Source organism: Anopheles stephensi, chromosome 2 (assembly GCF_013141755.1).
Source record: "Anopheles stephensi strain Indian chromosome 2, UCI_ANSTEP_V1.0, whole genome shotgun sequence".
Taxonomy (NCBI): Eukaryota; Metazoa; Arthropoda; class Insecta; order Diptera; family Culicidae; genus Anopheles; species Anopheles stephensi.
Genome location: NC_050202.1, coordinates 58,704,042 through 58,726,974, shown reverse-complemented (window position 1 = coordinate 58,726,974; position 22,933 = coordinate 58,704,042). Strand labels below are relative to the sequence as shown.

Here is a 22,933-nt window from a genome sequence, read left to right as displayed (position 1 = left end):
GCGCGGGGTTCCCAACCTCAACCAGACTGCCAACCAGACCAAAAATATACGGGAAAGCCTCCAAAAAAAGTTGGGAAACCCTGTAAAGTCAAATGTGTTTTGGTAAGTCATCATCACAATTAACTCACAAATGTCGTATGATTTTTTTTGTTGGAATATACAGGCGACATTCTTCGTAGTAATGTTTATTTTGTTTGTTTTTCCCCCATTTCTTGTTCTATGGTTTGTTTGTTCCGTGTTTTATTTTCTCACAAACATTTTCCCCCCCAAGTGCACGACGCAACGAACGGTTCACTTTGTTCGGTGCCGCTTCGGTAATGCATTAATTTTAGCTAGATTCATTCGATTAGTTTCAAATTAGTTTAACATTACTTATAGCTTTTTTAAGGTTTTCTTTTCTCCTTGGTTCGCTACACTGTGTTTGTGAGTGAGTGAATGTGTGAGTGTGTGTTTTGTCTTTACTTCTTCAGATGATAGACGTCTCGCTTCTCTTTATTTGTTAGTATCGCGAATCCTAGTTTGGGGTTATAGTTTCTTGTGGGGTTTCTTAGTTTTCTCTTAAACTAATTACGCGCGCAAGAGTTAGAAACCCCTTTTCCGCATCGCATGGCAAAACGGGAAAGTAAATCGTACGATCACTCATGAACGGATAAAATATGATCGGTAACCGCGTCTACAGCTAAAAGGCATATAATGTAGTAGAGCGTAGTAGAGCGTGTTTGTTAGGGCAGAGGCCACCCGCATAAGGCGGCTGCATGTTTGTGGTCTGTTGAGAAGGATTTTTCCCTTTTCTTTCCATTGTTAATCGTTGAGTTGAGTTAGGTTTCGCTGCACTGTTTCCTGTATGTTTTTTATATTGTTGCCATGTTTTTTTCTTTCTCCCTTCAACATAAGTACGAACGAGTCTCGAATTTAATCTCGATGCGAAAGCTTGCTATTCAAGATTAGATTTAGTATAATTCATACTCCGCTGATGAATAGGGGTTTTTTTTCTTTAGCTCATATTTAGAAAGGAAAGAAAAATTAATCACCATTTCGATTACTTCCTTCCACGGTACTTCCTCTACCAATGCTTTCTCCCATGATCTTTATCCAGAGTTTCTTGTGTCGTCCGATACCGATGTGGTTTTTTTTTCTTCCACCCCTCGTTAGTAATTCGTTTTCATTTAGCTAAAATGTACAGGGTTTCGGAGTTTATGGTCTAGGTTTTTCTTGTTTTTTTTTTGCTTGGTTTTATACATCCACTAATCGGAAACTCGTTATACGCGAGCTTTCGTTTTTAAATGCTACTGATCATAACATTTATCATAAATCAAGGATTTTGTATTTAAATTTCCAAGTGATTGTAAGGGGTTTGTTTGCCGTAAAAAAAATCATATGAAATAGTAAAAGACATTTAAACTGTTAAAGGTAAAGAAGTGATCCTCTTCACTGTACAAATACTTCAAAAAGGACCAAAAAGGAAAAACTAACCCAAAAAACATGCACACCTTCTGCTTGCTGTTTCCTCTGCTCGATCACTTAGTCACGCTACAAGTAAAGCATGTAATAAAACTCGATCAAGAGTAAAAATGCTACTGATTATTGTTCGAAATTCTTAAGATTCTTCTCAATTTACCAATGGAGGAGATGGAGGAGATTTATACAATGGCTTTTTTTTATTTTAATTACACGATCGTCTAAATTGGCCAACAAAATAGAGAGGAGTTAAACTAAAAAAAAAGCTTTATAAAATTAAAACCTTCAAAATTTTCATCTTTGATTGTGGTTGGTAATACTTGCTGGGTTCTGTAGTGATTATGCACTCGCGATGCGATTTGTATAGTTTTGTGGGGCTAGGTTTGTAAACGGGTTCTGCGTCTGTCTGTGCGTTTTACTATTTTACTACTTGCTTTGAGACATTGGTTTTGTTCGCCATTTTTGCACCTGGTCGATCGATTCTTTGGCTCTGCGAGTGGTTTTATTCTCTGTGGATCGGTTTTATTGTTTGTGGATTAATAGTTTTGTGGGCGTTGATTGATATGATTGTTATTCATATTTATTTGTCACAAAGAAGTAAGGCGAAAAAAGAAAGGATTGAGTTTGAGCGCATAGAGGTTTGTCGGAACGGAAAATGCCTCGTCAGTACGTTTTTAGCTTAGCTTTATTAACCTTTAATTCGTATAACTGCATCACCATTTATGTACCAGTACCAGTATCTTCTCAGCGGGAAAAATTTTTACTGGATTTGTGCATCTTCTTACAGTGAACAGCGGAAATGATCGGCTTTAACTAGTTACTATTCCTAGGCGAGCTTTACGCTCGAAAAGAGAACGATAGGCCATACTGTTTCCTTTGCTAGCAGGTAGCTTCGTTTGAGGATTCGCTAAATTAAAGTAAAAAGTCTAGCAATGTAACAACCAAACAGCGATCAGATCCCACGATCGAGCGCGGGATAGGAAATGATATGTCATAGCGTAAAATACGTAAAGAAATTGCATTAGCTCGCTTTAAAGTCTCGTGTGTACAAGAGATGCCTGTTTTGTGTGCCCTTTTTTATACAAAAACTCAAACTTTTAGCCTAAGCAGCAGCAGTAGAAGAGTAAATCGTTTCTCGTAGATAACAATCGTTTCATAGGCGCTTGTTGCTGTTTTTTTTACAAATTGGTTCTTCAAAGTTTAACACTGTGTATATGAGCTCGGAAACTCGTGAATGAATGGGGTTTTGCAGTTGAATTGCAGCTGAAAAGACATGAGAAATGCTTAATTGAGATAAGGAAAAATAAATTATGAAATCAACTGCTACACGTTGTTGTAATCCTTCGATCGCCTATGGACGACGATCAGCGTTCGATGAATGAGAAGATAATCCTAAATTCTTATAACTATGGGGTTGTATTCGTTAACAATAATGCAAGAAGAATTATTCACAAATATTCCGATATTCTTCAAAATTAGATAAAAAAAAACTCAAACCAATAGAATAGAAATTTTTCACATCTTAAATTTATATGATCGCCTAGTGAAACATGAAGTCAAGAAGAGTCGAACTCGAAGATGTGGTTCTGATTTAATTTTACAGCTTTAGTTACACGCCAAATTCCAATCCAGCAACTTAAGAGCAACGTAAGAGCTATTTTTCAATATCTACTTGCTGCTATCTCACCCGGTTCGTTGGAATTGTATTTTTTAATTCTCTTCTCTTGCGTGTGTTTTGTTTAACATCGTTTATCAACATATCTCGTAGTATACGATACGTGTAGTAATATTATTAGTTGTATTATTATGGTTCACCCGTCACTCTCTCTCTCGCACTCTCTCGTTCTCTCTCGCGCTCTCTTGTTCTAATACTAATGTTTTCAAGTCAATATAGATCAATCACAGAGATTATTTTTAAGTAATACAGTACCTGTCAATGCGAACTCCCCATCAGGTCGCGATCGCGGCTTTATTTTCGTCCCATTTTTCTTTCTACGCGATGCCTCCATATTTTCAGGGGGTTGTTGAATGAGAGTAGAGAAAATGCTGATCGTTTCGTTTTCTTTTAGTTGCGCTTACACATTTAGGTCAGTATGGTTAGTTTTCGATTCATTTGTTTTCGTTGCCGGTTTTTTTTTTGCTCGTTTGCAAACTCAGAATCGATAAAGTTGATTAGCAAAATCATAATATTGTGAGCGATGAAACTAAACTGTTATAAGGTTTCGCTTGCTTTTGTAACTGATGTTTTTTTTTAATTTTGACAGCAGAAAAAGGCATCTGTCATCGAGCTGTCAAATGTTTGAAACGAAAAACCGTTACACCCGACACGTTACACCGCATTAGCAGCAGTTTCTAAATTGTCCATACGTGTACTTTTTCCGCGACCACACACCAGGACGCCCGTTCGTAGTACGAGGAAACGATGTGCAGGCTGGTCACGTGATGATTGATCAGCGCGTCTAGCTCTCCCTCCCGGAACACGTGATAATATCGATGGTGCGTCGCCGAACCGCCGATCGAAGGGCTGTCCAGGGAGGCGGTACTGGTGGAGTGGGCCCACGAGTCCACACTGGCGTGAGATTCAAAGGAGGGCATTGAGGATTTCTTTGTCGCCGACAGGGGTTTGCGCTCACCACAGATCGAGAGCCCTGCCGTGCTGGGCGGTCCAGGGATATGTGCCGAGGGTCCGGTACCTCCCGTGCTGAGACCCGCTGCCAGGGTGCTTGACGTTGACGGTTGCATCGTAGCCGTCGTCGTTGTCGTGGTCGTTGTTAACGTTGTGCTGTGGGGAGCGATCGACTGCTGCGGCACACAGTTGTTCCACCGGCTGCAGTGATCGGTGGCGGTGTCTTTACTGCTGCTACTGTTACTGCTACTACTGCTACCACCTGGCTGGCTGTCGCCGCCCGCCAGCGGCTTCGCACTGGCATAAGTAGGCACCTTGCAGCGTCGGCTGTAGCTGTCGAGTGTACTGCCGCTTGCTGCACCGTGGACAGTCGCACCACCAGCGGACGTGTGAAGATGCTCCTCGGAGCTATCCTCTTCCTGTATTAGCAAAGCCGTATCGTTGGACAGTTCCGGGTCGTCTTCGTCCAGCTCCGGTATGATGACAAAGTCGTCCACCGTTTTGCCACCGAGATTCTTACACTTGATGCTGGATGTTACCTTCAGCGCGCTCGAACCACCGGCAGGCTGTCCACTCTCCACTCCATTGCATCGACGATCCTCCAGCTCGTTAAATTCTTCATCATCGTCCGTTTCTTCTTGGATGATCGGAGCCATCGAGGAACCGTAGCTGGGACCGAGCGAATCATTGCTACCCCCAAACTGACCACTCAACCCTACGCCTGATCCCATGTTCGACAGGTTTGCCAGCATAAGTCTTCGCTCTCGCAGCTCCGCCCGCAGTTGATTGAGATCGCGCAGATCACCGTTCAGCTTCTTCAGATAGGGATCAATAATCGGTGGTGAACCGATCGCAGGCCGAACTCTCGAATCCACACCAAACACGTCGTCATCCTCATCGAAGCTTTCGTTACGCTTCTTTTCGTTTTCCAGCTCCTTCAGCAGCTGAGCACTTAGTTTCTCCGCAAAGTCCACCAGCTGTTGGCGTGAGTTGTGTTCATCCACATCGGCAATGTGTAGTGCGGTTGAGCTGGTGGTGGAGTTCAGTAGGCCGTTGAAGCGTAACGGTTTCCCATCCGCACCGAGCCGTTCGGGAATGGCCATGTCCACTACATCTTCCAGCTTGTGCGCTACAACAGCAGCCGCTTCTACAAGCGGCGGTATTGATGGGACTCCAACAGGAACAGCGGCAGCAGCACTCTCGGACGCATCGGACCCACTGGGATGTGGTTTGTGTGGGTTGTTGGCGGAATAGCCGGTAGCGGGTAGGGGAGATAGCGATGGTCTCAGTGCACTGATCACACTGTCGATCGAGTCCGGTGAGGATGGTTCGCTCGAGTCACTGTCGAGATCGTCCGTCTCCGGGTTGAACAGTTCGAGCGAAAGAAGCTTTGGCACTGGTACGGGCGCCGCTGTGCTGGTGCCAGCGGCGGCCGATGTTTGCCGGCGCAGTATGGGATAGTTGCCGCTGCGACGGAACTTCGGTATCGGTGGCAGATCCTTGATCTGCTGCCGTGTGATCTTGCTCTGCGAGCCTGCCTTCTGTGGGGATACACCCTCTTGGTTGGAATTCCTTCTACTCCCCGTTCCGGATGATGCAGCAGCTTTACCTGAGCAGGTACTGGATGCTGTGGTGGTGGTCGTAGTGGAGCTGTTAGATGTAGACTTTGAGCAAGCGGATGTATCGCGAACTGCTGGTACAACATTGGACATTGGAGCATCGCTCGTCGCCGTCGGTTCCTTCACCGTGGACTCTTGCTGCTCAAGCTGCCACGGTAGTATGACGGTTTCCTCGAACGTGAATTGATTGCTGCCTCCGTTTGACACCGAACTGAAGCTGGTGTGGCCGTCGGCCGGTTCGGAAGCGGCAGCCACACAGCCGGATTTGGTGCGTGGAGGCGCCGGTGAGTGGGCCGGTGTTGGGCAAGGCATCACCAATGGAGAGGTTGGCACTGATGAGGAAGGCATGCAGTTTATCGCTGCTCCAGGGCTGAAGAAATCGGACACACTGTTCGTGCCACCGTTAGCACCATTACCGCCGCTACACGCACTACTGCCATTACTACCACCGGCTACTACTCCACAGCCACCGTTCGATTGCACTTGCTGCTGCTGCTGGGTTGGCTGCTGTTGTTGGTCTGGTTTAGGAATGTAAATCACAGATGCAAAACTATCCTCCGACTCGATACTGGTATCACTTTGAAGACTACTGTCCTTGGACGAATCTGCATCGCGGCCCGCCATCGGTTGGAAAAGGAAAGCAAGAAGAGAGAAAAGCGACCGTATTAGTTAACTCTCGTCACGTCAAGGGTCGCAACTACGTGCCACAAATTCTAATAGACGCAAGCGGAAGAAGAGTGGTTCTCAATCATAATTGTTCAACAAAACAAAACTTAACAATCTTATGCCAATAGGAAGGCGCGTGATGCATTTTTGGTTAATTATTAGAGAGCGTAAGTGGTCGGAAGCATGACACAGTTCGGGCTCGGTGCAGAATTGACGGGGAGTGCATATTTGGAAGACTGATGAAAAGCAGGACCAGTGATGGAAGATGGAACGATCGGTTTTGGTGAGGTGTCGTGCCTTATGCTCGTGCATGATACCTATGATGGGATGGGAACACTTGTCTTCGGCTCGTCTTACGGTCAGCTTGCTAATGAATGGGTGATTAGAGCGAATTTTGATGCACTTGTCAGTCAGTCAGTTTTTTTTGTTCCAGTTGGAACGATGATGACGATTGGCAGCGAAGCTTTGCTAACATAAACTATACGCTAATCCACACATCAATCCACGCTCACGGAAGCTTGCTAGATAGACACTTAGCTAATGATAGTACATCGAACGAACTACACGGCAATCTAGGGGTTTGCTATTGACAACTAGTTTCACATGCTCATCTACTAGCTCATCGTTGGATTTCTGCTTATTTTCTCTCCCAGCTGCTCATGCACACAGAATGCTTCACCGCTAGGTTCGGAACATTGGAACACTCCCTCCCGGATACGCTAGATCGTTCGCAACGCTACCGATTAACTTCTTTTGGAGATAGAACCCAAACTAGATACGTTCAACGATTACTACTAGCTAGAAACGATTTTGGTTTTTGGTTTGGTAGGTACCCGCAAAACGTTGTCGTTTAATGAAAGTAGAACGAAAACTGTCTGTAGAAAAGAAACAGATGATGGCATTACCAATAGCAGAAGTATGGAATGTCATGGTTGATCAAGAAGTGGTTGATAGAGAGAGAGAGAGAAAGAGAGAGAGAAAAAGAGAGAGAAAAGTATAGAGAGAAGAGAGAGAGAGAGAGAAAAAGAAAGAAAATTGAGAGAACAAGAAAACGGTTTGATGGGCCAAAAAACTGTACTAAAAAACGCGACCGCAAAGGATTGTACAGAGTGTTGTTGATCGGTAGGTGTTGATCAGTACTGTGTGCTGCTTCTAATTGAGTGATGAATCGGGTTAAGTGAACGTGATACAGGAAAGGACAACAGTGAATCGGATCGGATTGTTTGATCTTTGTGATCGGTGTGCTGATTGGGACAGAGTGGTGGTGAGCTTGTGAACAACGTAACATCGTTACTAGGCGATAGATCATTCGGAGGCATTCCACACACTTGTCGAGCTCATGTTCAGCCATCGGAACAAACTGGACGATCACTGTCAACATTCAATCGGCATTCCAACAAGAATTTGCACAGTGAAAACATAGTAAACGTCAGACTCTTAAACACAGTGTGTGTGTGAGTGTATGTAAGGCAGGGAGCGAGGCAGTGGCGATATGGGACAGCAAAGTCCTCATCAGGGTGGTTGCGGGAGTGTGAGTATAACAGTGAGAACAGTATAACAGTGTGATGTATAGTAGAGTAAGGTATAGTAACACTAGCAAACAGTGAACAGTAGTGACAGTGTGATGGGTCAAAAGTAGTAATTGGGGGAAGTGAGTGTGGGTAGGCTGTCCTTGGGCCACAACTCGTCCAGGATCATCATCAAACACGGATAAGGAAACTATCATCCGACCTCAATCGCATCGGCAAGTGACTGCAGCCCTATCCGTGCTCGACCTGGACACCGGCAAGGAGAGCAATGTGGTGTTTTGTGGAACAAACAAAACAGACATCATGTACGTACGGATACGGAAAGGTCAGATAGAGTCAGACAAAAGAGACAGGGTAGAGAATGGTTGAAGGTGGCATTACGAACCACCGGGAAGGTTTGAGAGCTACTATTTGCTACCGAAGCAGGAACATGGGCCAACTTACCGGAACCGCTTTCCCTCGAGTGTCGCCTCGGTTTGGACGCCTCGTCCTGGCTGCTGCCCATCGACGCCAGGAGCTTGTCGTGCCCGATCGAGCCATTGCCATTGCTGCCGTTGCCATTGATACCGTTGCCATTGCTACCGTTGCTGCTGGTACCGCTGCCGCTGGCAGAATTATTGCGCGACAGCCGGTGGTGTCCACCGGTCGAGCCCCCGTACCGACCCGTCCCACCGTGCTCGGGATGCATCCCGGCCAGGCAGCATCCGCCCGGGCACGGGCCACAGTCACCACCCGGCTCGTAACAGTACGGTGGCCGGCCGCTAGGCGCCCCGTGCGGACTGGCGTGATGCTGGTGGTGTGGTTGGTGATGATGGTGATGATGGTGGTGCGGATGATGATGGTGATGGTAAGGGTGATGATGGTGATGGTGATGCGGATGGCCACCACCGGTACCACTACTGCCAGCCGGTCCACCATGATACGCGGCCGGCGTTGCCGCCTTTATGTTCTGTATGATCTTAACGAACCCATTCTTCGTGACCCGCTCGAGGCTGCCGGTCGACGTTTTAAGCTTGGTCGCGAAACCCTCCTTGATGACCTGCAGCCGCTTGGTAAACAGGGACCGGCACAGGAAGCTTTCGTTCAGCGATATTTGCTTCTGTATGCGCTTCCGGATGCGCTCCTTCTCGCGCAACCGGCTTTCGGCCATCAGCTCCTCGTTCAGCGAGCTCTGCTTGCGCAGCAGCTGGACGCGCGATTCGTTGCGCAGCGCGTGCTCGCGGTACGCCTGTGCGGAGGACTCGGTAAACTTGTAGTCCACATCGTCGCACAGCGACTGTTTCTGTTTGACAAGCTTTGGTCGGCGGGACACTGGCGTCGGTTCCGCGGCGGGGGTCGCTTTCGATTCAGGTATTTGAGCACCTAAACTTGGTACACTTGAACGTGATCTAACTATGGTTTTTGGTGGTGGATTTAGTATACTACCTAGACTCCGGCTCTTGAGCCCAGCGGACAGCGGCGGCTCCGGCAGGTCGTCGAAGTCCTCCAGCCGCCTGAGCTCGATGGGCAAATCCTTCGCGTCCTCGTAGTCGAGGCTGCTGTCGTGTTTCGTTTCCCGCGAGCTCCACGACTCCAGGAACCACGGACTGCGCTTACTGCCGGCGAGTTTCTGTAAAGAAGCGAAGGAAAGGTGTTAGTCTCGCAGTCGCTAATCACTTTCCAATGCACCAATGTTACCTGTATTGCACGCCGCACGAAGCTGTAGCACGTTTCACCGGGCGATGAGGAGGACAAGCTGGAGCTATCGCCGTCACCGGCCGACCGGCTCGAGTTGGTCGAGTCCTCCGTGTACGCGTGGTACGGTGGCAAAAAGTCGTCGTCATCTTCGTCGTCCGAGATGCCACCCGTTTTGGTGCGCGGTGGTTGCCACGGGACCAGCACATCCTGCGATTCGAACCGTCGGTGTCGTTGCTCCAGTGCCCACACGGTGATGATGACTCGGCCACCAATGCGGAGGATGCGTGCCAGTTCGCGAATCGCACCGACGCGTCGTTCCGTCGTGGCAAAGTGGTGCACTACCGCTAGCGAGAGGACCGCATCGAACGACTCGTCACGGAATGGCAGTTCGAGATTATCACATATCGCTACCTGGGAGAAAAACCGAGCAAGGAACGCGACTTCATTAGACTGTCGATGTCGGTTGACCGATTTGATTCACTTACTTCACCGCCTTTCCCGTGGGCAACCTGTGTCAGCCGATAGCACCGGTCGACACCGATCGTGTAGATGAGTGGATTGAACCCGGACAGGTATCGGCCGTTCCCGCAGCCGACATCACAGACAAGCGAACCCGGTTCGAGCCCGCCGAGAAATTGGGCCACCTTCGGCCGGATCTGTCCGTTCGGTTCCTCGCAGTTTTCGTAAACGTCGTGCACGTAGGCTCGCTCGAGTGCTGCCGAACGTCCGCTAGAGTCTGTTCGGCCGCTGCGCTCCGTCATCGAGCGGGTTTCAGTCGTTTCCTCTGTGTTTCCAACGAGATGAAGAGTTTATAAATATGATGTTTTAGCAGTCGTTCTCCTCTACTTCTAGCTAATGTTTTGCAAAAATTACAATCAACCGTCGAAAAATCTCAAATATCCCGAACTAGGGAAAATCTCTCATCTACCACAGTTCATCCATCCTTGTGCCGGGGACACTGCCATCGCGAAACATCATAAATAATCAGCAGAAATTTAATTTAGAATAATTTGATCACTTCGCACGATTTTCATTTGCTCGCGGGCCGGATTTCGCGCGAGATGGAATTCATTCACGGAAATAGAAACGACCGCGACGTGGCCGCGAAAGGTAGCTATTGAATGAGGGGGAAGAACATATTTCACCAAATGAAGGCTTCATGGCTGCCATGCGCCACGATGATCTCGGCAAAGCCGCCAAACTGTCGACTAAATGTGTTCGCCGTCGTAATGACGTCTATCTGGGTAAAGATGAGGCTTAGTTAATATTTCTAGGAGAGTTTGTATTATAGGAGTGAAAGGAAGCTTCAAAATGATGAAGAAAGTATTAGGAAAGAAATAAACCATCTTACAGGAGAAATGACTCCGATCTGGATCTCTTCTTTCTAGTGACTAGTGATGGTAGAGTAGTCTTGTTAGAGTCAAATTATTTGACACCAAATGATATCAAAAGGACGGACCGGTCTTTACACGGCATGACCAGAGTACAAACCCCATCTGGACCGTCTCCCCCGTAGTGGGGACTGACTATCCAACTACCTGGTGTCATCAAGTATTGTAAGCCTAAAAATGGCATGACCCTAAGAGGTCGTTAGGCCAACAAGAAGCAGAATCACATTTAAAATTGTAACCAAAAGACTTGGCTTCAATTCGCCTTCCAATTCTGACCGAAATTACAACAATTAATGCTAATCCTTCTCGAGCTAATACTGCTCTCATTTGCTTTCCTTTCGGTACCTCAATGTTTTGATTAATGTTCCTGGTTCCTGGTCGTACTTGAACCCATTACGTATGGGTCAAGGCACAAAGCGAGGTAAGACAACGCTACCACTGCGGTTCGTTGTACAAGATGCTCGGCAGTGACTTGCAGACCACAAAAAAAAAAAACAGTGTGTCCCTGCACCTGCTGGTTGTTCCTGTCAGAAAGCTGTCCTAACACTTCACTCGCTAACTGTTAGCTAGCTTACTAAGAAGCCAAAGGAGAACGAGAGAGAGAGAGAGAGAGAGCATGAGAAGCGGCCAAGAAATTCGACTGCATCAGAACAAAGTGGAGGTTTATGCACGCAAACGCTTCCGTTGCATGCCATCCCTATTGGTGTTTGGTGGGGCATTTGCAAGGTGTGCAGGATGCTAATAAGACTAGGACGAAACGAAGAAAAAAAACAGGACGAAATACACACACACACGAAACGACTTCTGCTGCCCTGACCTCGCCACTAATCTAGCGATCATTATCCTGCTGAGCGAGGACGCTTGGTCGAGACCGGCCGAGACGGGCACGATAACAGGAACTTCAGTGTTTCACGTTTACTTACCCTAACGATGGTCAAATTTAGCCTCCTCTCTCCCAGTCCCTCGCCCCCAGTTTCCCCCCCCCCCTTCCTCCTACCCCTGTTTCACCATCAACTTTCTGGTGGTGCATTTGGTCGATATATCTATCCTGTGTGCCGGCGTGTGCCTATTCTTTAAACCCCCCGGTTCGAGGTTGGTCAATGGCTCGGAAGCGGAGCGTGTATGGTTTATTTATCGTTACAGCAAGCATCTTTACTGTGCGAAAGGGAACAAATTTTACCGCAATACATATATACAGTACTGGCAACGGTTTGTAATTTTGCGGATAGAAAACACACGGATGTTTTGCTGCAGTTTAATTAGGCCCTCCCCAAAGGAGGTCTTGCCAAAGGATGTAATAGAGGTACTTCGTCCTTGGGCGGTAAGTGTAAGTGCTGGCTAACTGGTTAGTTACTTTTCTACACTTTTTTTCTGCATGCTCTCTGGCCTGAATTGAACGCCATCGAAGGTGCTGGCATATAAATATAGCTACGAGTTTGGTTTGGATGTAGCTATGTTCTTGCTGCAAAGCTGATTGTGTGGTATATTTAGCTCCTTTAAGATCGAACATTAATACTGGTTGGGTTTCTTATCGGCGATTATATCATCGCAGTGGAACCGGGGGGGAAATATGGACTCAAGATTCCCTTAACATTCACTCCGATTGCTCATTGGGACAATCAGGAAAAATTGAGTTAGAACGAAATCAAACGAATTTAGAAGTTCAAACGCGAAAAATACGTACGCGTTTTTACATGTTTAACATTTTTTGTTTAAAAGTTATTAGGTGTAAAAGTTTGAAATTTTATTTCAGCTTGAGATCTCTTCAACTAATGAAGTTCTTTGCCGATTTTGTCCTAAATTAGCATTTCGAAATGGAAATTTGTTGTTAATTTATTAATAAATAGGGACGGTAAAAAATATCCAAGTATAGGACAGCAAGCCTCAATTTACTTAATAGGCCTCAAGGACATTTTTAAGCTATTTTTAAGTATAAATTATAAAAAAGGACGGTTATCATAAAATTTAATTAAATAAAGGTTTAATATACTGTAAATGATATTTAAATTTGAGGCAAAATCATTCAATTTAGTCAAGAGACCTCCAAGAACCTTTTAAAAATTCATTTAACTATATATTGTTTTCTCTTTCTCTCTCTTTCTCTCTCTCTTCTTGGCCTAACAAGCTCTGCCATTGATTTTGTTAATTTATCTATTGTATTTTTGTTATTTTTTGTTAATTACTCTCTTCTTGGCCTAACAAGCTGTTTGGTCGTGCCTACCATTTTTGGCTTACTAGACTTAATGATACCACGTAGATGAATAGAAAGTCTTCACCACGGAGGCGACGGTCCGGATGGGATTTGAACTTCGGTCCTGCCGTATGCACTTCCCCAACTAATAAAATTAAATAATTTTATGACCGTCGTGAAAGCAATAGGACCAGGCTGTTCTTATTTAATAAAAAATGACCGTTGAGAACCGTTGAGCGTTTTGTCCTCATATTCATTGAAAAAAGCCCACTGTGCAAATGTTCAGCGGTTAAACTAACACAGCAAAGAGACCTTGCTCTTCCATTTGAAACAGTTAAAAATAGGAAGCTTAAGCGTTGTAAATTACCATTTCTGAACAGTACAACCAACCAACGTATCCTTGAGCAGAGCCACTCTTCCCGCACTCCCGTTCTATATTAACGAGCCATTAATGGTGCTTCTGTCGCAAATTAATTCCTTGCTGACCAACACGCTGCAGCATCTGGTACCGTGCTGGTTGAACGTAGGCTCATTATGCACAACCGAACATGAATAGTGATTGGGTGCAGGTGACATAAATACTAAACTTTTCTTCAAGCATGCCCGGACAGTTTAAAGGAGCATTATTTGATTGTGAAGAAAACATGTGTAATTCTTGCAACTTCTACGGGGGGTTTTCTTTTCGATCATTATACTGTTCTCAGAAAACATTACATTAAAATGTGCCTACGGTGCCATTTTGCTTTGCTAGATTTGATGTACCAACGGAAGAACCCCGTTCTTACTTGCAAAACTCTTCAACAAACAACAAACGCTGCATTCGCCTGCCAGCATCAAAGAAATGCTGTTACGTCCGGTGTGTAGGTTGGTGTACCACCAGTTTGATGCTCATGCCGCCAGAGCCGGAGGTATTTGGTCAAACTTTTTGGCAGAACTTTCCACAGCAATTATCTTTCTGCGGAGAACCGAGGGTGGTGCGTTCCTGCAGCTGATGTGGTGCGTTGGTTTGTTTTTCCAGTAATGAGACACGTGGAGGCTTCCAAAGTTTGGGCCCACAGAGTACTCACAAGGGACCGTTTCGAAGCTTCAAAACAATCCATTACAATTCCAGCCCCAGCTGGATGGAGTGGATGGACAAATTATCAGTACAGTAATAAACAGCAATAAACAAAATCAATGGCAGAGATTTTTCTCGACTCCTTGCCACGGAAAAGGTCACGCCAGGGCCGATGTGCAAGCGTCATAAGGCGGTCGTTGAACGCCTCCGTACGTCGCCGTTGACCACACACACACTCTTATTTTGACCACGTACCAGGACAGGACTCCCACACAAACTGCAATCAGCACAACCCTGTGTCACCCCTGTGCCTTGAGCCCCGTTGTGCTCATTTTTATGCCGGTCTATGATAATGCCAGTAAAGCTGTGCTGGAACTGTTCCAACGAATGCGTATTTTGGCATTTTCCCTGCCCTAGTCCTAGCAGTGTCGTTACAGCGGATGTTTGCACGAAACGTTCCGAAAACAGCGAGGCGAAAGCTTCCATCGCATTCTGTGCTGACATCCTTCCTTTCAACCCACAACCGGTTGGCTTAGCTAGCGATGCCGGGGGTTTGGGGAATATTTATACGATGCACCCACGACACTAAATGCTTTTAAACAAATACAACCACCCACTGTCGGTTATCGTTCGTTTTTGTTGTTGCTGCTTCGAGACAATGGATCTCCAAGTAAAACAGCCCGTGCATCTATCCGGGCGCATAGTTGGCAAGCGTTACTGAGCAATTACTAATCACTGGCGAGATCTCGTTTCGAGCTCGAATCTGTCTGCACTAGCAAGAAGAGAGGCTAAAAGAAGATCTAAAAATCCATTCTACCCCCCCAACACACAAACACGCGCGCGGGGAGAAAATAATAAAACAAATTGACCCTTTCGAAGTGGCAGAATATAGATATGTTTTGTGGCGTTGGTCTCGCTGGTCTCGCCGGAGCCAACCAATATCCGATACACGGTGAAGAAGCACGCACAAGAATTCCAACCGGGGCATTCGGCTGGCGCCTGATTTACGCGCCTACCAAAGTGCTACCACCCATTGCCAAACGGCAATGACCATCTGACCCTTCTGGCTGGCTGGCTGGCTGGCTAGACGGCCCGGACGAGCGAATGCTTTAGCAGCAGCCGGCAAAATGGAGACTGCCTTTTGTGGTCACTATAATTTGCAGGGCCACCATTGCCGGGTGTGGGTGGGTCTTGGGTCGAACTAGGGAAAACTGCTTTTGCGTCATCCATTCGAGGGGGGTGTTGGGCGTCAATCCTATAAGTGCCCACGGAAGATCTCGGCGAAACAAAAAAGAACCGAACAGCCATCAAATGATCGCCTAATAAATGACACCAATCGGTCCGACGTTAACCATATTGCGCTCCGGTTGCTCGGGAATGGGGATTGAAAAATTCTCCCCCCCACACTCGTCCGATATTATCCCCCGGCTCGCGCAATGGTCGTAATGGTCCATCGAAAGGCCGTTTTTATTACGGTTTGATTACATTAGCCGATCAGGATGCGCTCGATCAGAGGATGCCTTGGCAGTGCGTAATGTGTATTGTCGCATTGACTGTTGTCTGATTGCAAACTCGCTTTGGACGAACGAACGCGAAGCAGGGAGCATAATTGCTGCGGAACCCACTTATTTATTATACGACACGCGTCGACATTAGCCAGTCGGCCTTTTTGGCAGCCGTTTGATGGCATCGACCATTATGGTTGTGTCTCGCCCTGGGAGGGTTTTTTTTATTGTGGTTCAATGAAAAGATTCTACCAATAGACCAATAGCGGTGTGAGTTTTATGTGAGGACCTATATTTTCTTCAGGATGATTTAGCTGCTCAGCAAAATTTTTGGCGCACACTTACCTTCATAGTTGGTGCCTGCGATTTTGGACTTCACTAGCGGAAAGCTTGATGCCGTCGAGGAGGTCGTTAGAGTTCCCATAAGCGTTCCCGGTGCGCTGTCCCTCCCCAGCGATCGGTCACCACCGATCGTCAACGTGTTCGTGGCTTCAACGATCAGTACTGGCTTTGGACACTCTCGTGACTGTTCATACGCTGCAAGGCTGATACCGTGGGCCACTAGCTACTGCTCCGTGTCGCAATTTCATTCGCCATACGCTCGGGTACTCTTTTCCGAGCACTAGCACCTGACGCTCGTAAACGGGGGACGAGAAAACAATTTCCCTGATTCCAACTCCGACAGTGGGACAGATTGTTTGGCTGGTCCTCAGCAACTTTGCCCACAGTGATTTCGAGCACTCGTTTCGATCACGTACCGATGGGTTCGGTCGGTTGGTTGTGCGCTTCTTTCCTTATTACCATGGCCATGATCGGTGCCCGTTAAATCATAATATGTAAATCACCACTTCGAGCCAGCCAGGGGGAGTATCTGCTACCACTGACAGGGCACAGGTTTTAAGGGGATGTTCCGTAGCAGCACAAACGCTGCTACACACATATACTGCACGAACACTCCGGAATCCTGTTTTCGTTGCTTGATATTGCTCCTTCTTTCACTGATTGCATTTCAATGAAGGCTTCGCGACAGCCTTCTTTGATTCTTGGTTTGGCTTGGCTTGGCTACACACCTTCTCCCAGTTCGGAGAAGGAATTACCCACGCACTAACGTACCGCACATATTTACAAACACACTCCACGGCTCGCCTCCGGGAAAGAGCCTGCAAATGCCTGAAACCAGGAAGAGAACACAAAACCGTTTAACTAAATAAAGCATAATAGTTGCACAGCATTAAGCACCGAAGACCGAAGAGATTCGCCTCGTTCGCGTTACAGTCCCAGGATATTTCAATTTCATCTTCACGCGTCACTGCACCTGCCAGCTACGAACGAACGGGAACGAACTTTTTCCCGTTCCTTCTTTTTTACCGCGGTTTCCGTTTCTCGATCACGAACATTCAATATTTGCACGGAGCAGCAGCCGATGGCGTGGGAATGCTTGCTTGCTCCGGACGCAAATCAAGGTTTGCGACAAATTTCGCTTCAGATGCCGCGGTGTCGAACACAAGTTTGGTTGCCGTTTGTACGCCTCACACTCATACAGCCGCACACATGCACACGGGACGGGAATCACGTAGTTCCCACGTGTCCGGTAGTTGAAGGAAAATCGTTGCCCTTCCCTGTCGCCGTCCATTTTCCGGCCAGTTCCCAAACTCAAAACTCAATGTTCTCCGAAAACCCGCCTGAGCTTAGAAGCATTTGCTCTGTTTTTCACGTTTGCACGACGAGGAAACATCATACATCAAAATGTGGGGAGCACCAGTCCTGTTCCCGCGTAACAAACCAGACGTCGCATCCGCATCGTCCGGACGTCGTTAACCGGTTGGGCTGTTGGTGAAAAATGCGGCAGAGATACAAAGCAGCAAGTCGCACTGGAATGGGGCCCTGTCCGCGCGTTTTAGGCAGGGTCCTCAGTGGTTGCTTGATGTTTAAACTCCTTGGCTGTAAAGCGCGCTTCAATTCAGATTTTTCTAGCGTTGAATCACGCGAGGGAAGGACATTCCTTAAATATTATTGGTATGATAAGAGATTGCAAACTGATATGCAGAAATCTCGCATATCCACTCAAAAAATACATCCCACAGCAAAAGAAATTGCAATTATTCAAATGTAAACTGAACACACTGCAAACCACAAAACTTCAGCCTCACCATCAGCGAAACCACCGAAAGCGCTGCTGTGGCAGCTGCTGTATGGCCTTTATTACCGAACCTTGCTGGGTTGCTACGCATACTTGCACGGTACAGTATACACGGTACGGACACAACCCGCCACTAACACCAACACCCTGCACGCAAAACACTAACGTAATTGCGGGCGCAGCAAGCTCAGCAAAACAGCAACTAACAGCAGTTGCCCTCCCTCTGGCTGGCCGCATCAATCATCATTATTTCCACCTCAGAAGCAAGCAATATAAATAAAACTGGAATTTGCTGATGGGTGGCAGATTAGCTGATATTCGTCCGTGACAAAGAAAAAAAAACATTGAAGAGAGGTTTAAGAAAAATAAATTCCTCCATTGTGAGGAACAATACACAAACGTCATTCTGCCAACCACACTCGTCACACGCACACACACACAATTAAAATGGAGGGGGGGGGAGGAATTGGAAAAGCATCACTTGCTGTAGTGAAGGATTCGGAATCAGGACATGCCCTTGTCTATTTTAGGCGCATCTGTATCTGGGGTGAACCAGCACACTGATAGCAACTCTGAAGTGAAGTTGAAGCGTGTCTGCACTGAATTGTGGAGAGAAAGGAAATCCATACGATTCCAATTAGATAAAGGATTGGCTTTCTCTATTCCGTACATCGTATTTGCGATTAAACGTTCCTCAACACTGTAAAGTATTATTTTTTTGTTCCTATCTTATTTAGAGCTGGCTGGAGCTCTATGTGGAGCTCACCAACACCAAGATACAGCGCAATCCTAGCCACCTCGTACGGATCCCCTGTTCTGATGTTTGTATGGTAGAATTGGTTTCCTGGAAGTAGGTCGAGGTAGAAAATAGCTCCAGATACCACGAAGGCTCGTTGGCAGTGCGAAAGAGATGGGGATGGATGGGATCGCGATGGAATTTTCCTCTCCACTGAGGGTGAGGTTTCACTTATTTTCTTCGATTAATATCCATTTTGGTGATTTTCTTTTACGTTTTTTTTTCAACTCGAAGCACAAGATACAGGAGATGGCTCCCCACACTGAAAAGCTCACTTATTGCTTCATGCCTGTTTTTTTCTCTTCTTCTTCTCACAAATACTACACTCACACACTCGAAAAACGCTTCCCGTGATAGGCATGCCTGAACGCGCGCATCCTTTCACGCACACTTGTGACGAGGCGGGAACGGTTCGAGTTCGCGTTCGCAAGCCTGCTTCACCTAGAGGGTGGCGCACATTTTTCCCATTTTCACTCACTGTAGGTCACACACACACACACGGAAAAAAACTCCCCCCCCACATACACACAAACCTTACGCGATAAAAGGTGACAAACATTCCGGAAAACAGTTCCCGTTAAACCCGTTGCACTGACCGTTCACCAACACAAACGGTGCCAGCTGTGTACTGGTGTTGGTGGTGGTGCTTTGGAAAGAAAAAAGAAACATAAAACGCCACCCGTCCTGGCCAAAGGCGTCCTGTAGCTGAATCACGGTGGCCGTCGCGATCGGATGCGAAAAACCTTCTGACCGAATGGCAGCGCCGACCGAGGTGAACTACCAGCAGCAGCAGCAGCAGGTTCATCCGAACGAGTCCCGACCGGAATGCTCTTCTCGCATGCGTTGGAACAGCCTTTCGGGCAGGGGTGGTGTGTGTACTTTTGTGAATGAATCCACAATCGAACGGCAATCGGATTCCGGATGGGTATACGCTTTTAGCTGCGATTTATCGCACACACACACACAGACACACGTCTGTCGGACTCTCTCGCCGGAGGAAGCGTTCGATAAGGTTCTCTCTCGTTCGGGGGAAAATTCATTCTATTCATGAAGCGCTTCGGGAAAGGGCTCTTTTTTCCTCTGTTTCGAAGGTGAGCGAAAACTGGAACAGATGCTCATTAGGTTCGAGCCTGACACGAAGGAAACGATGAATGAAATGAACATGGTGTGCGAAAAGCACTCGCCCCACACCAAGCTCGCGCTTACGAATAGTGCCGCGGCGGCTTGAAGAAGATGATTGATTGGAGGTGGTAGTGCTGGTGGACTATATCCATTTGTTTATGTTTTACGGTTAAAAGTTTGTTTACTAGTTGTTTTGCAGTTGAAGCTTTTTCCTTTGTGATAGTAATAGTTTTCTCCCATCCCAGGAAAATTATGATCATTTTCGTGAAAGACCTGGCGTCTCCATCGACTTTATGATCGAGTGTCGAAAAAAAAAATCAATAAGGATTTAAATGCATATATTTTCTGTAAATCACATAGAAAAAGTGAATTTTAAAAACAGTTTTCTTCATTCATAATATGAAGTTTGATAAGCTCTAGAGAAATATATACTTACACACAAACAGTAATTACACATTAAAATACAAACACACTCACACACCCATCAGCATCATTCATGGTCGATCAAGACCGTTCACCACCACCCGAAACCATAAGCCGTTAAACGGTTAGATAACAGTGCGTCTTATCATCGCGATAAACCTATTTTCGCCTTTTTTCTTTTGCTCCTCCTTTCCGGCGTACTCCGGCGTACACGACGGAGACATTGCCGGCCACTTTCAAACCATCAGCGGTGCGATGCGGTTAACTTCGAATTACAACTGCGTCACCCGGAATCCAGGGAGCGGTGTTTTTTTTTCGTTGTAGTAGCAGCAGGATGGAGTGAGATCGGTCGAAGAGGATGGAGTAGAAAAGACACACAACCGGAAGCTTCATACTCGGCTTCGTACGACGCGGATCGGGAAGTTTCAAGCTTCATCACAGCAATGGAGCTACGCGGGTGTGTGTGTGTGTGTGTGTGTGTGTGTGTGTGTGTGTGTGTGTGTGTTTGCGTGCAATTGATGTCAGTCCGAAGAGGTGCGGCACATGCGCTCTCGGCCACAAGCAACATACCGCTCCCGAAGCGGAATCCTTATCGTAGTTAAATTGTGCCCCAACAACCCTACCGCTACTTTCGTCGCGGAATCAGTCCACTAGTATGAAGATAATGCAAATAAGCGATTCTGTTTATACCTTGCTTTTCTCGTTCCGAAATTCGTCGTTTTTCGAGGTGGAAATCAACAAAACGTCGGTGGAACATTTTTTGTTTGCTAGCGGCACTAGAAACTGTGAGACACTTAAAACATTACTAAAGGTGGTTGGAGGAATATTATAACATAAATTGATGTTGTCAGCTGGTGGCAAGTTGTAGAGCAAATCACTTAAAACATTTATTTGAAGAAATTTTTCTTTGCAACCAACCTGCTCTATTTGTGTGAGAAACTATTCCGTTTCTAGTGTCATATTCTGCACTATTAGAACTCTTAACGTAGCTATTGTTACTATTAAGGTTAACCGATTCTTGGTAAGAGCTAACGGACTCACAGGGAAAAACCATCTACACACTACAGCACAATGCATCGGACTGTTTGGTGAGGTTCTCCCGAGTTTGTCGCCACCGACATTGCATCGCCCAGCGCACATGCACATGCACCAGCGTCATTCACGTACCGAAACAAAGTTGCTTTTCAGGGGTGTTTTACGAGGCTACGCTGAAGAGCGGTCGAATCCTTATCCAAATACACCACCCTCTTCTGCCATGGTGTAGTATTCGCAGCCATGAACTTGAATGAGCTGCGCATAGGATTTCCTTTCCTTTGTACGTAATACTACGTTCGCGTGCGGGAGCGACGGGATGGCCGATGGAGGGTAACCGGAAAAACCCGGTCAATCGTGTAAACCGTGTGCTCACCACACCAAACAAGACTGTCCGGGACGAATCAGCCAGCCAGTAGCAGCAGCAGCAGCAGCAGCAGTCCGCCGAAGAATGGGAGCTTTCACGGGTGACACATTCGTTCGCAGACGGCTCACCAACACTCACGCACACGGGCGAAGGTGTTCACACAATTTTCGGTGAATGACGGTGGACAATGCCGAGTGGTCGCGACGGAGAACAACAAAAAGCATATACCCACCACATTCGGCCCACAGGACGGATTCCCATTTCCCACCCTCGTAGTTTGCGTGGGCCGCAACCCGAACCGAAGGGCTCGATTTACGTCATCGAAAATGGCGCAGTTGGTACCGGTGGTTTTGTCCGCTTGCCGCTCGGGTGGTAATGAGGCGCGGAAGTAAACTATTTTCCCCGGGAGGAAGTTCCAGATTGGTGGTGGAGGAGGCATTGTTACAAATATTTCCCCCCTTTGGCTCAATGCAGTATTAGCTCGGGCGCTCGTCGTCGTCGTTGTCTGTAAGCGCTATTGGTATGCAGAGCCGTGTGCCAGCCATAGCAGATGCCGGTGAAGATTGTTTACATCGTTTTGGGGGAAAAGTTTTGTACGCAGAAGAATTGTTATTGTTTCCGGGGAGGAAAGTTTTGTGACCAGGTGACAGATTTTCGGCTGGCGTATCACATGTATGACGGTGTCACGTGTCCCGAAATATGGAACATATGAGCTTTTCGGGGGGAGTTTTGAGCAAAACGGGCAACACCTGAAGCATGAACCCTTCTGTATGGGCGACTATCAATTGATTGCTTATAATGAACGATACCTTGATTATTCCTTGAGAAGAATTTGATTTTAATTATCCTTAATTCGTGATTCTTTCAGGCAAATTTGTTAAAGTTATTTGATGTTGATCATGGACGATTCGAAGCATTTACTAATAAATGACCCAATATTGTAATCCTGCAGAAAAGCAGTCGTAAACTGAGACTCAATTGCGTCTTCACTTCCAAGCCACGTACAGTTTTATTATCGGCTGGGGAGGACTTTTCGGGTTGAGACTGCTGATGAGTTTCCTTAGCTTATAAAACCATATTTAAGCAACTTGATTGTGCTGTTAAGTAAGGATCGTATAACAAAATTAAGGAATTAAGGAATTTTTGTTTTCATCAGCCCATCAGTATGGAAGCTAACATTTCTTGGGATATTTATCACTGAAATGGGATATTGTTCACCTCAAATTGAACAATCAAATTGAACAAGATCCGCTATAGCTGTGATGTTGAACTCATTTTGTTCGACGAGCCGGATAAACCCCCAAAAAAGTTCTTGAGATAAATTCCTCCCGGTA

At 46.5% G+C, this 22,933-nt stretch overlaps 1 protein-coding gene across 9 annotated transcripts; it reads right to left on the bottom strand.

Moving 5' to 3' along the window:
- Positions 1-141: 141 nt before the first annotated feature.
- On the bottom strand, positions 142-22,523 carry LOC118506399 (dentin sialophosphoprotein). Of its 9 annotated transcripts, XM_036043460.1 has the most exons (8): positions 19,189-19,431; positions 16,065-16,889; positions 10,061-10,359; positions 9,576-9,986; positions 9,324-9,507; positions 8,343-9,260; positions 7,203-7,244; positions 142-6,308 (listed from the first exon to the last, which is right to left on the bottom strand). In XM_036043460.1, exons 2-8 carry the CDS (start codon positions 16,141-16,143, stop codon positions 3,811-3,813), a joined length of 4,431 nt encoding a protein of 1,476 aa, XP_035899353.1. In that variant the 5' UTR covers positions 16,144-16,889; positions 19,189-19,431; the 3' UTR covers positions 142-3,810. The 9 variants fall into 9 exon arrangements, with proteins under 9 accessions (XP_035899353.1, XP_035899347.1, XP_035899351.1 ...); XM_036043454.1 differs by lacking the exon at positions 19,189-19,431 and adding an exon at positions 21,119-22,523 and having other exon boundaries at positions 8,343-9,507; XM_036043458.1 differs by lacking the exon at positions 19,189-19,431 and adding an exon at positions 21,368-22,523 and having other exon boundaries at positions 8,343-9,507.
- Between the last annotated feature and the right edge of the window lie 410 nt (positions 22,524-22,933).